The 12,780-nt window shown below is 36.8% G+C and overlaps 1 protein-coding gene across 3 annotated transcripts in view; it reads right to left on the bottom strand.

Annotated features, from left to right (window-relative positions):
* Window positions 1-12,780, bottom strand: part of EPB41L2 (erythrocyte membrane protein band 4.1 like 2) — a 134,165-nt gene that overhangs the window by 48,163 nt on the left and 73,222 nt on the right. For all 3 annotated transcript variants that reach the window (XM_009281527.2, XM_009281528.2, XM_009281529.2), the window contains exons 4-5: window positions 8,536-8,640; window positions 2,076-2,118 (exon numbers count right to left, since the gene is read on the bottom strand). In XM_009281527.2, the coding sequence (XP_009279802.1) occupies window positions 2,076-2,118; window positions 8,536-8,640 (148 nt within the window). The remainder of the gene's footprint in view (window positions 1-2,075; window positions 2,119-8,535; window positions 8,641-12,780) is intronic.

Raw genomic sequence — 12,780 nt, 5'->3', positions numbered from 1 at the left:
ACCACCTCTCTGGGCAACCTGTGCCAGTGTTTCACCGCTCTCAGCGTAAAAAATTTCTTCCTTATATCTAGTCTAAATCTACCCCCCTTTAGTTTAAAGCCATTCCCCCTTGTCCTGTCGCAACAGGCCCTGCTAAAAAGTTTGCCGCCATCTTTTTTATAAGCCCCCTTTAAGTACTGGTAGGCTGCAATAACACAACTGACAGTATACTGATACTTGCAAACTGGTGTAAGCAAGTTTCACTTTAAAATCCTTAAAATGGTGTTCCTACTTGGTTGTTTGCCTTATACACTATGCCTATCAATTCTGAAGTGCTACAGACCAGAGAAAAAATTCCAGTCACGATGCCTAATTCAAGAAACTGGACTTGATCTCCAATATAAAATGTAGGTCTTCATGCTGCATGAAAAATCACATCTGCTTAAAATATTTTTATAGTACATATTATACAGTATTAAAAAAATGTTGTGTAGTGCATCCAAAAAATTTTCAGGTCAGTTCTTACACTTCAGATTCATTACACTTACTTGTAGGCTATATAGCATGCAGATCACTACAGAAGACAATAACAAAAAGTATCAATGTCCTCAATCTTTTGTCAAATAATAAAACCAAACGAAACAGCCTTTAGCCCACATATTTGGACAACTAATAGGTTTTTACTGAAGACCTGCAGAATAAGAAGTTACAATACCAGTAACTTTTCTTGAATTAAAAGGATGGCCTCTACTTGCGTAAGTATATTAGTACATTCACCATTTTAATAGGCCTAGTTTGCTTATACAAGAGCATGCTAGATCAAAAAAATAGTTTCCAAGGAAGCTTCTGTAACTTTCTTTACTGAAAATATAAACCACACCTTCCTAGTAAGAGATTTCATCAATTGGGAAAGGTCTAAAAAAACCAGAATTAACACCAACATGACTTCTGGAAAAATGTTAGTGTTGCCTTAAAACAGGAAGTTAACAATAGTAAAGAAACCACCTGTTTATCATTGTAAATAACACACTGCTGTTTTTAATTACAAGTGCTCCTGCTGGATCACATTCCCCCAAAAAGTTCAAAGTCAGTTTCTTAAATAACTTAAAATCTTGTTGTGTTGGAAGTGTAGACATGTAAATCTATCATCATCATCATCATCATCATCATCTCCTCCCCACTTACATTTCCTATCAGGCACTACAAAAAGAAGGTTTCCATCAAAACCAAAACAACAACAAAAAAGACCTGCATTGGCCACAAATGAGTAAAGCAATGAGAAGAATTTCAGTAAGGGCAAGGGTTGTCTAGCGCTTCTTAGTGGCTACTTATTTTGTGACATGTAGACTCAGGAAGAGTATCTCCTAGATTTACTCTCCATTCACTCCCCTATCTACTACAAAAGCTACCTGGCTAGTGAAGAGTTTTGACAGTGTTTTATGCAAACAGAGTAAAATTAATTACTCATTGTGTATTGAGTATAGGAAGTAGAAAGACTTTTCACACAGATTCAGTCTGAAAAGCACTGTAGCGAGACATTCCGAGATTATGCTCTCTATTCCATTTCTATTCTGGAAATGATGGACACATCAAAAAAGCCAATGCTGGACTGATCAGTATTGAAGAATATAAATTTTCTGTAAGACATATTGATTCTCTTTTTATAGTTTCATATTCTTCTGGTGAATCTTTGAAGTTAGAAAGTCCTATAGCAACAACCATGACCATCTTTGCAAGGTAACATTCTCCATCCCATAACCCAAATATCAGCACAAAGTTGAAAAGCATCTACTGTTTCAGGATGCAAAAAGATCAACTATTAGTCACATACAACACAGAAAAATTTTGGGGCAGCAGCCAATATAATGATTAACTTCTACAGCACAAGGCTGAGTGATTCTTCTTCTCCTTCTTGGACAGTGGACAGAAACAGAAGCTTTGCTTTCTGTTCTAAGGCTGAATACGTCATTATCAGATATAAATTATTTTAATGCTGTAAGTATACAATTTAGTCACCATCCAGGCTACTAAGTTTATGAAGAATATTTCTGTGAGGAAATAAAAGGAGCATAACATCTGAATACAGAAGTACTTACTTCGAATTTGTCTCTTAATTTCCTTCGAAGAATCTAGCCAGTTCTGAAAAAAAACCACAACCAGCATTTAAATCACTTCAGACTGAAGGTGGTGAAGTAATTGCATACAGTGCAGTTAAAGTTTGTATTGTTCAGACATCTGTTCTATTTTAAAATAACCCAGAGAATTCTAAAATTGAACTTGTGATTTGCTAGCAAGTCTCTCCACCATGCACATAAATGAAACTGTGTAATGCCACTCACTTCACGGTTGTCTTATTGCTTTAGACTATTTATGCCCTGTAATTTTAAAAAGTGGATAGTCTTACAGTGGAGGTAGTCTAGCAAATTACATTTGACAAATGCAATTTTCTCTTATACTCCTTTTATTGACATAAGCAGACTTTTCAGGAACGGCTATGTAATCTCTACACGTCTGTGCTTACACACCCATATAGAGTTACCTAAAACGGTATTTCTCTTGAACTCCAGAGACTTATTATTCCCATCGTTTGTCTTAAGGCATATATATTTTAGTTCTGATAACATTCAAAGGTGCTTGGAAAAACCTAATCAAGTTACACGCTTCTTTCCTAACCTCCCCCAAAGCTAAGTTCTCTATGAACATGTATTATGTTAACACTGATACACTGGAAAGGTTCAAATCTAGATACTCAGCTCTATTTTAGGCAATGCAAATAAAGTAGTTTTTCATATTTAGATGCCTCACTATTAAATGTGTTCTATCCTCAATACCAAAAATATTTTGATATAATCTGTGCAACCTATTAAATAGCTTATAGCATTTCAGTTATTATTGATATGTGCAAAGAGAGTTTTTTGTGACTGATCATTCAAAAATATAACTTTGGGAAGTGAGACTAAGAAATCAGTAATGTATATTCAACAGTAACTCAGACAACCCTGCTTACTAATTTTACCCATAGATGTTAGAAAATAGATTGTGAGAGACTAGAAACATAAGCCTTTTAACTGCAGTTACTGAGAATTTACTTTATGCAGTGTTTGAACCTTTATTTCCCACAGGCAGACACACATACACAAGCATATACATGAAAGAAACACACATGCCACACAACCAGCCTGCCAGCAGGACTTAGCACATTTCAAAGACAGAGATGTGCAAAGTAGGGAAGAATTAGCAACTGACTTGTAAGGTCAGGGACAACATTTGCATTTCCACAAACCACTGCACGTATTAGCAGCTTTAAAGTCAGAGGGGACTTCAGTGCCAGCACAAATGTTGCTGAAAGCATATGTCTACCAATGTTCCTTGCCTAACCTAGCCAAGTAGTAGATACTGGGTATAATGTGACTCACCTTTCAGTCTATGGTATCAAACTCCAGATGCAACAATTGTTTTCCAATACCATATCCCTCAGTCTTTATTACAGGCTTTTCCACCCAACGTCAAATTTATTTCAAGGAGACAAAACATGCTAGGCTACAGTTTTATGGGTCTGTATGGATTAGGAGAATGTGGAACTGTATGTTTTTGCACTAGTGCAAATCCTTAATGTAGATCACCTCTGCTGATAAAGGATGTGGCTTCTATGAATATGACCCAAAATACTAAGTTCCCTGTTGTAAATGACCTTGGTCCAAGTTGATTTCATCACAAATGCAGCATGTATGTATTAGACAAATACTGTTTACAAATTAAATGCAAACCCCCCTTTTTATCATTTTTACAGATGCAATAAAAAAAAAGAATAATTTCACATTTCTTGCTTTAAGAAGTCTGTGACCTCTACATTTCATAGCTACTATAATTCTTCCAGAGATGCACAGTCCATAACATCGTTACAAAGGAGGAGATATAAAACACTCCTCCAAAAAACCTGTACACCATTTATTCTGCTTAAGTCAGAAAAACTGCTATCTGTTTGAAGAGCCTTGACATGGAAAGGCCTTGGAAGACAACAGAAGTCTTCAAATAATTTTAGCTGAGACTCACTTCAGCTACAGTTATCATCCTAGGTTTTCAGTTTTGGCATGAATTCCATTCCAAAATGAAACCCAGCCATATTCTTCCAATTACAAAGATAACTAGAAGTAGCTTAAACTTTTAAATTTTAGATAAAGTATAATATAAAGTAAATAAAGTAAGTATAGAATATAGCATGGCAGAACTACAGCAGAAAACTAGGATTCCTGAGTATCTGTTACTTTCAGTGCTGTACCTTTTATCACTATAAAGTAGGAGATAAGAACATACAATACAGAATATGCTGCAAGATTAGAAGAATAATCCTTCTTTACAGAAGTTATACAGTTCATTTTCTGATTTTCCAAACCTGGAGTAAGCTTATTGGAAGCAGACTTTGCCACCAACTTTCATTACTGCTCTGTCAAATAAAATCAGATGCTTATATTCCATTTATATGCGTAATTACAGGGGTGGGTTTTTTTGCATCTGGGCCTTCTGTTATGGAGAAAACAAACACTATTGAAAGAATCCACCCTGAAATAGACCTCTTAATGCAGAATAGACAGGTCTGTCTTTCAAAACAAAAGACAAAGTGTATACACACTACTTTGCTCCAGTAGGCAGAAATCTATTTGTTTAATTTGTGAATGGTAAGGTTACAGATGAGACAAAGTAATGAATTGTCAAAGAACAACAAAATGTTCTCTACCAGTACAAAAGTATTTTGTACATATCCAGAAAAGCAGCATTTCCAGCTGGTGCCCAGAACATGGGAGCAGAAGCTTTCTAACACTTCTGCAGACCAATTACAGTGTGAATGGAGCATTCATGAACTATTTGAGGGTGTAATGCAATGAAATCACTAACTAAACTTTAGACCGATAAATTTAACATTTGCAAAACAATGAAAGAAATCATTAATGAGTAATTTGACCTAAATAGTTTTAAGATGTGTATTAAAGCTAACAAAAATCAGTCTGATTTGAAGACATAACATCTCTTCCAGCTGCACAGAACAGCCATAGAGAAAAGTTAATGGGACTCCTCCTCCAATGGTACCCCGATGGTGCATTAGGGAGCAGCTCTAATTCAAGAGTGCCTGGCATTCAGTTTCCACACCCCACAGCTGCCGTCAAGTTCAACAGCTGGCTCATAAATGGGTGGCTGTGATGAGCGCACAAGAATGAGAAAAACACATCATTCAGCATTTAGTACTGACTGGCCTGGAGGTCAGAGATTTGTGGCATTTTAATCTGAAGAGGCAACAGTCATAACAGGAGAAAAAAATGCATCAGAAAGAACTGGTACTGAGATGAAAAAAGACTTCAAACTTACTACAGAGGTGAACAAAAGAGAAGGCCCTAAAACCAGTAAAAGTTCCAAGTCCCCAGGCTTTCTTTGGCAGCTATTGCTCAACACAACTGATCAGCCCCCCCACTTCTATCTATTAATTAAATCAAAATATAACATGTTGAATGTTTTTTTCTTTTTTAGAAGAATGAAAAAAAGTTGAGACACTTAAAATTCCTAAGACAGAAGCATTCACTAAAAACGTACCACAAATATTTAACATACTGAAAACAATTTAAACGGTCTTCATCCATGTATTAAAAAAATCCCTTTAATAACAAAAATGACTGCTACAATCTTACTGAGCACATTCTGTGTAGCTATACAATTTCAAACTTACCAGCATGAAAGAAATGGCAGTTGGGGAGGGGGAACTTTCTCAGCACACAACCAGTAATTTTGCCGTATTAAGACACTGCAGTAGCTACCCTTCACATTATCAGGATATGTTTATACCATAACCGGTGTAAGAACTTCCAAACATGGTGTTTTACAAAAGCCGTAGCTTTGAATTAGGTAACTTGAGTGACAATAGCAGTAAAAATAAGCAAGCCTATATAAATATGCACGTGTGACAGTACAGATTGTCCAACCCATAAAAGACTGTAAGCACTTAGCCAAGCGACTAGTTCATGCCAAAGCCCACGCTTTCAAATTCTTCTTTGAAAACCTGGGTATTCCCACTCACCTGGTAATCACAACTTAGAGCTGCACCAGAGGCATAGTACCATTCACATAATGGCACTTTGGGTACAATCTAGAGCATATGGGCTATCCAGCCAGGAAATATCTAAAATAAACCCCTCCTTCACTGTTACTCAGTGGCATTCAAAATCTTGTAGTTCCTGCAGTTCACCATAAATTAAGCTTAATCCTGCAATAGAAAGTAGGAGGTGGGAAATGCAAATCTGCTATGGAAGACTCCTTTTTAAGTTTCTCCAAATAACACTAAGAACTTACTTGTATGAAGAAGACAAAATCCAACAACTGTGTTTTTTTAGTCTTCATAACAAATTGGACCAGATTTCTCCAGTTTTTAAATAAAAGCCTGCTGCTGTCCATAATTCAGGTGACAACTGGTCTACTCTTCTTTTGAACAGAGTGCTAGACTTAGCCTGGGCATATAAATAATCGAACCACAGGGACCCCATTATCCAGATACTTCTCGCTTAATTTATGTAAATACCTCATTTATGAGTGTTGCTACAGTAGCACTTCCATAGTCAATGGATAGGGAGCTCAAGGACTCATTCAGGCTGAAAGGGACCTCTGGAGATAACTGGTCCAACTGTAATTCAAGGCAGTGCCAGGTTTGAATTAGATCAGGTTGCCCAGGCTCATATCCAGTCAAGTTTTTAATATCTCCAAGGATAAAGACATGAAAAAACAGATGGACTCTTTCTAAGGTGTGGTACTCTGTTCCTCCATTCACATGACTGAGGAATACCAAGAAACCTCTTATTCCAACTAGAAGCACATTAAAACAGGAAAAAAAAGAAGAAAAAAAAAAAAAGACATAACTCCACACCAATCCAGACTTTCTTGCTCTACTTTCAAAAGCCAAAGGCTCCCTATTCCACCTCCTAGGATCTACTAAGTGGGCTATTTCCTGGTATAGTTCAAGGATCCCAGGTCTGCTATTAGACCCTTCCTCTCTTGCCAGAGATCAGACTGTTGTTTTATGTTATTTTGTTGTGTGTGTACAGTGTAGATTTCAATAGTGAGTAGCACAAATAAAGGGACAACATGTTGTAATAATAAATAATAATTAAGATTATGATATTACTCAGAGGATCAACTGAGATGCTCTTCATTGTTACACCAAAGAAGTTCTCATTTCTATAAATGGTTTACAAATCAAGAACAAAAATAAAATATCCAAGTAAAAATACATCAAGCCCATTTTATATAAGGGGATCTTTAATACAGAGGGATTGAGTATTTTGCTCAATGCTGCACAGAAAGCCTTGCAGCAAAGCAAATAACTCTAGAAAACAACTGTATGTGAATGGAAGTTGTCAGAAATTCAGATTTATTCAGACCACTGAATTAGACTTCATTTCAAACACAACAGTGGGATGAGAAAGTTGACAGAAAAAAAGCAAAAGCTTCTAGACTAAGTATAGTACTCATGTAATGATGTTTCCTGCTACAAATACAGAGATTAAAAAGAAACACAATTTTTTCCACTTCAATTTGTAATTATTAGTCTGTTTTCTTTATGAGGGAAAAGATGACCGCAGGGATATCTTTAGTTCATGGACAAAGCGACAGCTGGCTCATAACTAACTGTAAATGTTCAGATGCTGGGAAAAGCTAAATTGGCTTTTGGTAATTAGTGGAATGCAAGCCACCAACTGATTTAAGATTTCTCCCCAGCTCAGCAATCTAGATGTGCTCGACCATCCAACATGTAAGCAAGTGCAAAAGACGACTGAAAATAAGTTATCAAATGGTATTTGAGAGATCCTTTTGAATGTATTCATATCAAAACACTATTCATTTGTAAAATTAGCATCCAATACTGGTAATAGGCTAGCTCCAGTCTCATCTTTACAAATGCCAAAATTTTCTTTAAGCTTAAAATTAATAAAAAAGGAACTCAAAGGCCTAATAGTTACAGACTTAGGGGCAAGATTTACTCATGTTCCTGTTCAAAGCATTATTAAACATACATGAGAAAAAGCAGCCAAATTATTGGAAAGTCAAGTAGAAGATTAATTTTTTTTTATTATTTATCATCCAAAGTTTTGATTGCTTGTTTTTTAAAAAAAGTAAGCAATTAAAGTTTTCAGAAATTTGGGGAGTTGTCAGACTGTTGAGGCAAAGATAGTTAAAATTTCCTATCTTCACTTGCAGGGATGGCATACTGTTTTACTATACTATTTTGCTGTTTTACTATAAAGCCTAGCAACTACTCAATTAGTTTTCTCAAAAATGCAGATATTTTAAATATTCCCCCACTCTAAATAGTAAATGGGCACTTTGTTAGGTATCAACGTACACATCAGTATCTTGCACAAGTTGCAAGTTTACGGCAGACTAGAATTGGTATTTTGCAGCAGTTTACTCAAATGTTTGTAATGGTATACATTTAATACAATATACCTCATTAAAATATTGAAGTCAAGAGCAATGTAGAAAAACAAACAAACAAACAAAACCCTCATACAGGCTTACCTTCTGTTCTGAATTCTCATAAAACAACAGCCCAAAATAGTCCTTTTCCAGTAAATTGAGATGTTCACACACTTTGTCAAACAGTACTTGGCCTTTTGCTCTTTTCTAAAAAAAAAAAAAAAAAAAAAAGAAAAAATAAGAAAAAAAGAGAAAAGTACTATCAGTAAATCAGTAAAATCCTTAATTACAGGTATTGTTCTTTGATAGTAAATTTTAAAATATCAGTAAAATAATTATAAAGCTGTGGCTTTATTATGATACACTGTTCACCATATTTTGAAAGCTATACATATCACTGACAAAAATAAAGGCATTTCAATTTTTTTCAATTCATCAAAAAAAATTGACTTGAACACACAAGTAAAATTCAGTACCTAAATTGATTTAAATACTTTGCACTATTAAGTGTCACTAAATAGTTCTTAGTTTTTCTGGATCCTTATTTTTGACGTAACGGAAGACTTCTTCACGTGAGACAACTTTTTCTGTATTATATTCTTCTAAAAATTAATATACTTCCTACAGTGTTAATTTCTGTTAACTTCTGCTTTTCTAGCATTTTGGCATACATCTCAATGACTTTTATGAATCAGTGATATGAACTCCCAAGAAAAATAAAGCATGTTATCATCTTCAATAGACAGAAAGAACAAGCAGACCACTAAAAGTCAGTGATCAGACCAGTAGAAGTAGCATACAAGTGTAGGCAGAACATAAGCAACACACCTAGCTGTCTATACTGCAGAGGTTTTGAGGGGCAGAAAATAAGAAAAGAGGGCTGCCTTCTCTCTGTAGATTTATGAACTCTCTCAGTACCCAACAAGTCCATTAGAGACTCAAAAATAAAAAACAGTCTTAAAGAAGTTTATTCTTCCTAAAAACAATATTTGTGGTAGTCAGTAATAAAGAAAAAAATAATGAAAATCATATTTTTATTTGACGTTAGTTTTAATATCATAGTCTGCTACTTTATAATAGTAATTGAAGACTGATCATCATTTTAACACACCCTTAAAAAGGCTGCTTGCTGTAGCTCAGTATTGCTGCAGCTTAAGCAAATGGCAATTAGTCCTGAAGTTTTATCTGTTCTTCTTGTACCTGGAACTGGGAACATAAGCAAGGGCATCCCATATCATCTGTTCTTCTTGTACCTGGAACTGGGAACATAAGCAACATAAGCAAGGGCATCCCTGTTGCTGGTAATGAAAAGCAGGCCCAGGCCCTACTTCTGTGCGCCAGGTTTTAGGGTAAGGTTTTCTTGTACTGGAGATGGCAGCTGACAGGAGACAAAGTTTTAGAGCAGACAGCTCACAACACATACTCAGGGGTGGGGAAGAAGAGAATTTCTTTCCACAGTCAAAATTTGAACATGAATGGCATGCAGTCTCCCGGTTTGAACCAACTCCTTCATGACTGTTCTGCTATTTGTGGCATTTATCAATGAGACCACAACATGGCATTTTCAGAGGCCTGGCAGCTTAAAGGAATTTTTGCATTTGCTTATCCTACAGATTTCAGCAGATGCCAGACACCACTGCAATTCCACAGAAACGCCATCAACTGCCCCTGTGTAGGGTGTAGGCCCTCGCGACACTGCTGCCATTGTCCCCCACAGACAGTGGCAGAGCACTCACAATATGCCCCAGCTCGGCACTTGCCTGCAGCTCAGCTCCATGGCACAAAACATTAAGGCCGGGAGGGGAGGGAGGGGGGAGAAAAGAAGGTATGCACTGAGCAAATAGTGAAGGCGTTGTTTTATTCCCCAAGAATCCAAAGCTTTATTTATTCAAGATTGCATTGTTCAGCAGACATTACAGTCCCGAAGATCAGAAAATTTTCAAAGAAACACTTGTAAAATGAGCACATTTAGTAGCCCAAGCATCACAACGAGGCAGTGCAGCTTAGAAGTCAGAGTCACTTTTGAAATAGGGAACTGGGAATCTTAAGTCTGTTTGGTACTTTCAAAAATTTTACTTTCAGAAAGACAGATGACTATTTCCCCTAAGAGTCTGAAGTAACCACTTAGTTTTCTTGACAGCCTCACCTTCAGCTTAATAAAAAAATCAGCAATATAGAGAAGAGCTAAACCGAAGGCAGGAAAAGTATAAGCAAGAGAGGGTTTGAAGAATCTTAGCCTGCTTAGATGCATGTAATAGATATAATTTTCCTCCCTAAATGATTGTGCACGTCAGTGATCACACCTTGCAAAGACAAGTTCCACGGTATACATATTTCAGTAAAGGAAATCTACAGATTAGTGCAGAAATAATACATGCTATCATTAAGTCCATATCTGGAGTCAGTTGCTAATTATATAGCTTTTCATAAAGTTCATAAACTAAAAACCACATTTAATATCAAGTCTTTGACATACAGAAACACAAAGCAGCCAAATCTACAGGAAATATATTGCAAGTATAACAGTAAAATATCGCACAGTCTCTTCTTAGGAAGTCATAGTCAACACAGAATTTGGACACACTGGCAATGTCCACTGTATCTTTAAAAATATTTTTGTAAGTTTATAGCTCTTCCACATAAGGAAAAACACCACCGTGCCATGAAGACCAAGTTATGTTAGTCTACATTCTAGACAGCAGCACGATACAAAGAAGTTATTGTATCAGAAGGTGACATTTATAGAGCTCTGTCGTAGATTCAAAAGCGTAAGAAGCCTCTCAGTATCAGCAATGGTTCTCATTATAAAATCCTACTTGTAAAATTAAAAGACTCTTAGTTCTTTAATTTTTTTTTAATATATTGTGATATAGTTTTAAAAATCTGCAAAAGTATTTAATTTGCAAACCCAAACTTTTCAAGTGCAATTTCTTTGTAATCCCTTTGGGGACAGGCATTACTATACAGTTTAAATTATAGGATAACATATAATTTTTCTGGAAAACACCATACTCCTAGGAGAGTGTCTCTAAACAAGAACTGAAGTTACATAGAGAAGACAACTGTTGTGATCCAGTCATTTCAGAAGTTAGAAACTGTTTAATAGAAGAGCAGGGGACTCTAAGAAGGCAGCATCATGGTTTGCACAGTTTAATGTTATGTTTTAAACTGGATTCTACTTCTTTTTCTACCAGTTGGCTGAGGTGTCAGGTGATAGTCACAACCAATGTGTAAAATGCAAACATTAGCACTGCAAACAAGGAAGTCTCCTTATTCCAGATTCTAATGCTGAAATGGTAGTAAAAGCATAAGTCCATACTCAGCCCCACATGAAGGGGAGCGTATTCAGCCTAGCTATACAGAGGCTGAGAAGAAGTGAGAACAGGCTTACAGAGCCAGTAGTTTAAAACACCACTGTACTCAGAACAGCAGTATTCTGTATCGCCCCTAAATTATGCTTTTCTTTAAGTGAGAACATAGAAAGAATGTACGTAACCGAGGTTATTCCAGTACTGATTCCAAATCTGTATTTAGACACCACAGATGCCATCTCATAATACAACCACTTCATAAAAGCAGGGGTAACAAGGTTTCTGTCCTTTACCTCCTTCTCACAAGAAGAGCAAATCAGAGCAAACCAATTGCAGCAGACATACAGAATGGAAATTTCTATGCAGTTGGGAATTAGAATAGGATATTATGGATCTGCTTGGCTATAAAAGAGTTGCCAGCTACAAATGCAATATAAACACCAGCGGTGTTCCTCAGGGCTACCAGTTCCATCCAATATTTTTATCAATGATCTGGATTCAGGAGTTGAATGCACCATTACCAATTTTGCTGATGATACTAAACTGGGAGGTGCTGTTGACTATCTTGAGGGACAAGAGGCCATGCAGTGGGATCTGGATAGATTGGACCATTGGGCTATGATTAATGGGAAGAAATTTAACAAGTCCAAATGCCGGATTCTGCACCTAGGACAGAGTAACACCAGGCACAAGTATAAACTGGGAGAGGAGTGGCTGGAGAGCAGCCCTGCAGAAAGGGATCTGGGGGTGCTGATCGACAGGACGCTCAATATGAATTAACAAGTCCAAATGCCGGATTCTGCACCTAGGACAGAGTAACACCAGGCACAAGTATAAACTGGGAGAGGAGTGGCTGGAGAGCAGCCCTGCAGAAAGGGATCTGGGGGTGCTGATCGACAGGACGCTCAATATGAATCAGCAGCGTGCCCTAGCAGCCAAGAGGGCAAACCGCATCCTGGGATGCATCAAACACAGTTATAACCAGCCAGTCAAAGGAGGTGATCATCCCGCTGTATTCAGCGTTGGTGCGGCCTCA

The sequence above is a fragment of the Aptenodytes forsteri genome, unplaced genomic scaffold, assembly GCF_000699145.1.
Source record: "Aptenodytes forsteri isolate BGI_AS27 unplaced genomic scaffold, ASM69914v1 Scaffold82, whole genome shotgun sequence".
Taxonomy (NCBI): domain Eukaryota; kingdom Metazoa; phylum Chordata; class Aves; order Sphenisciformes; family Spheniscidae; genus Aptenodytes; species Aptenodytes forsteri.
The sequence above is the reverse complement of the archived record's forward strand: the minus strand, read 5'-3'. Positions and strand labels throughout refer to the sequence as shown.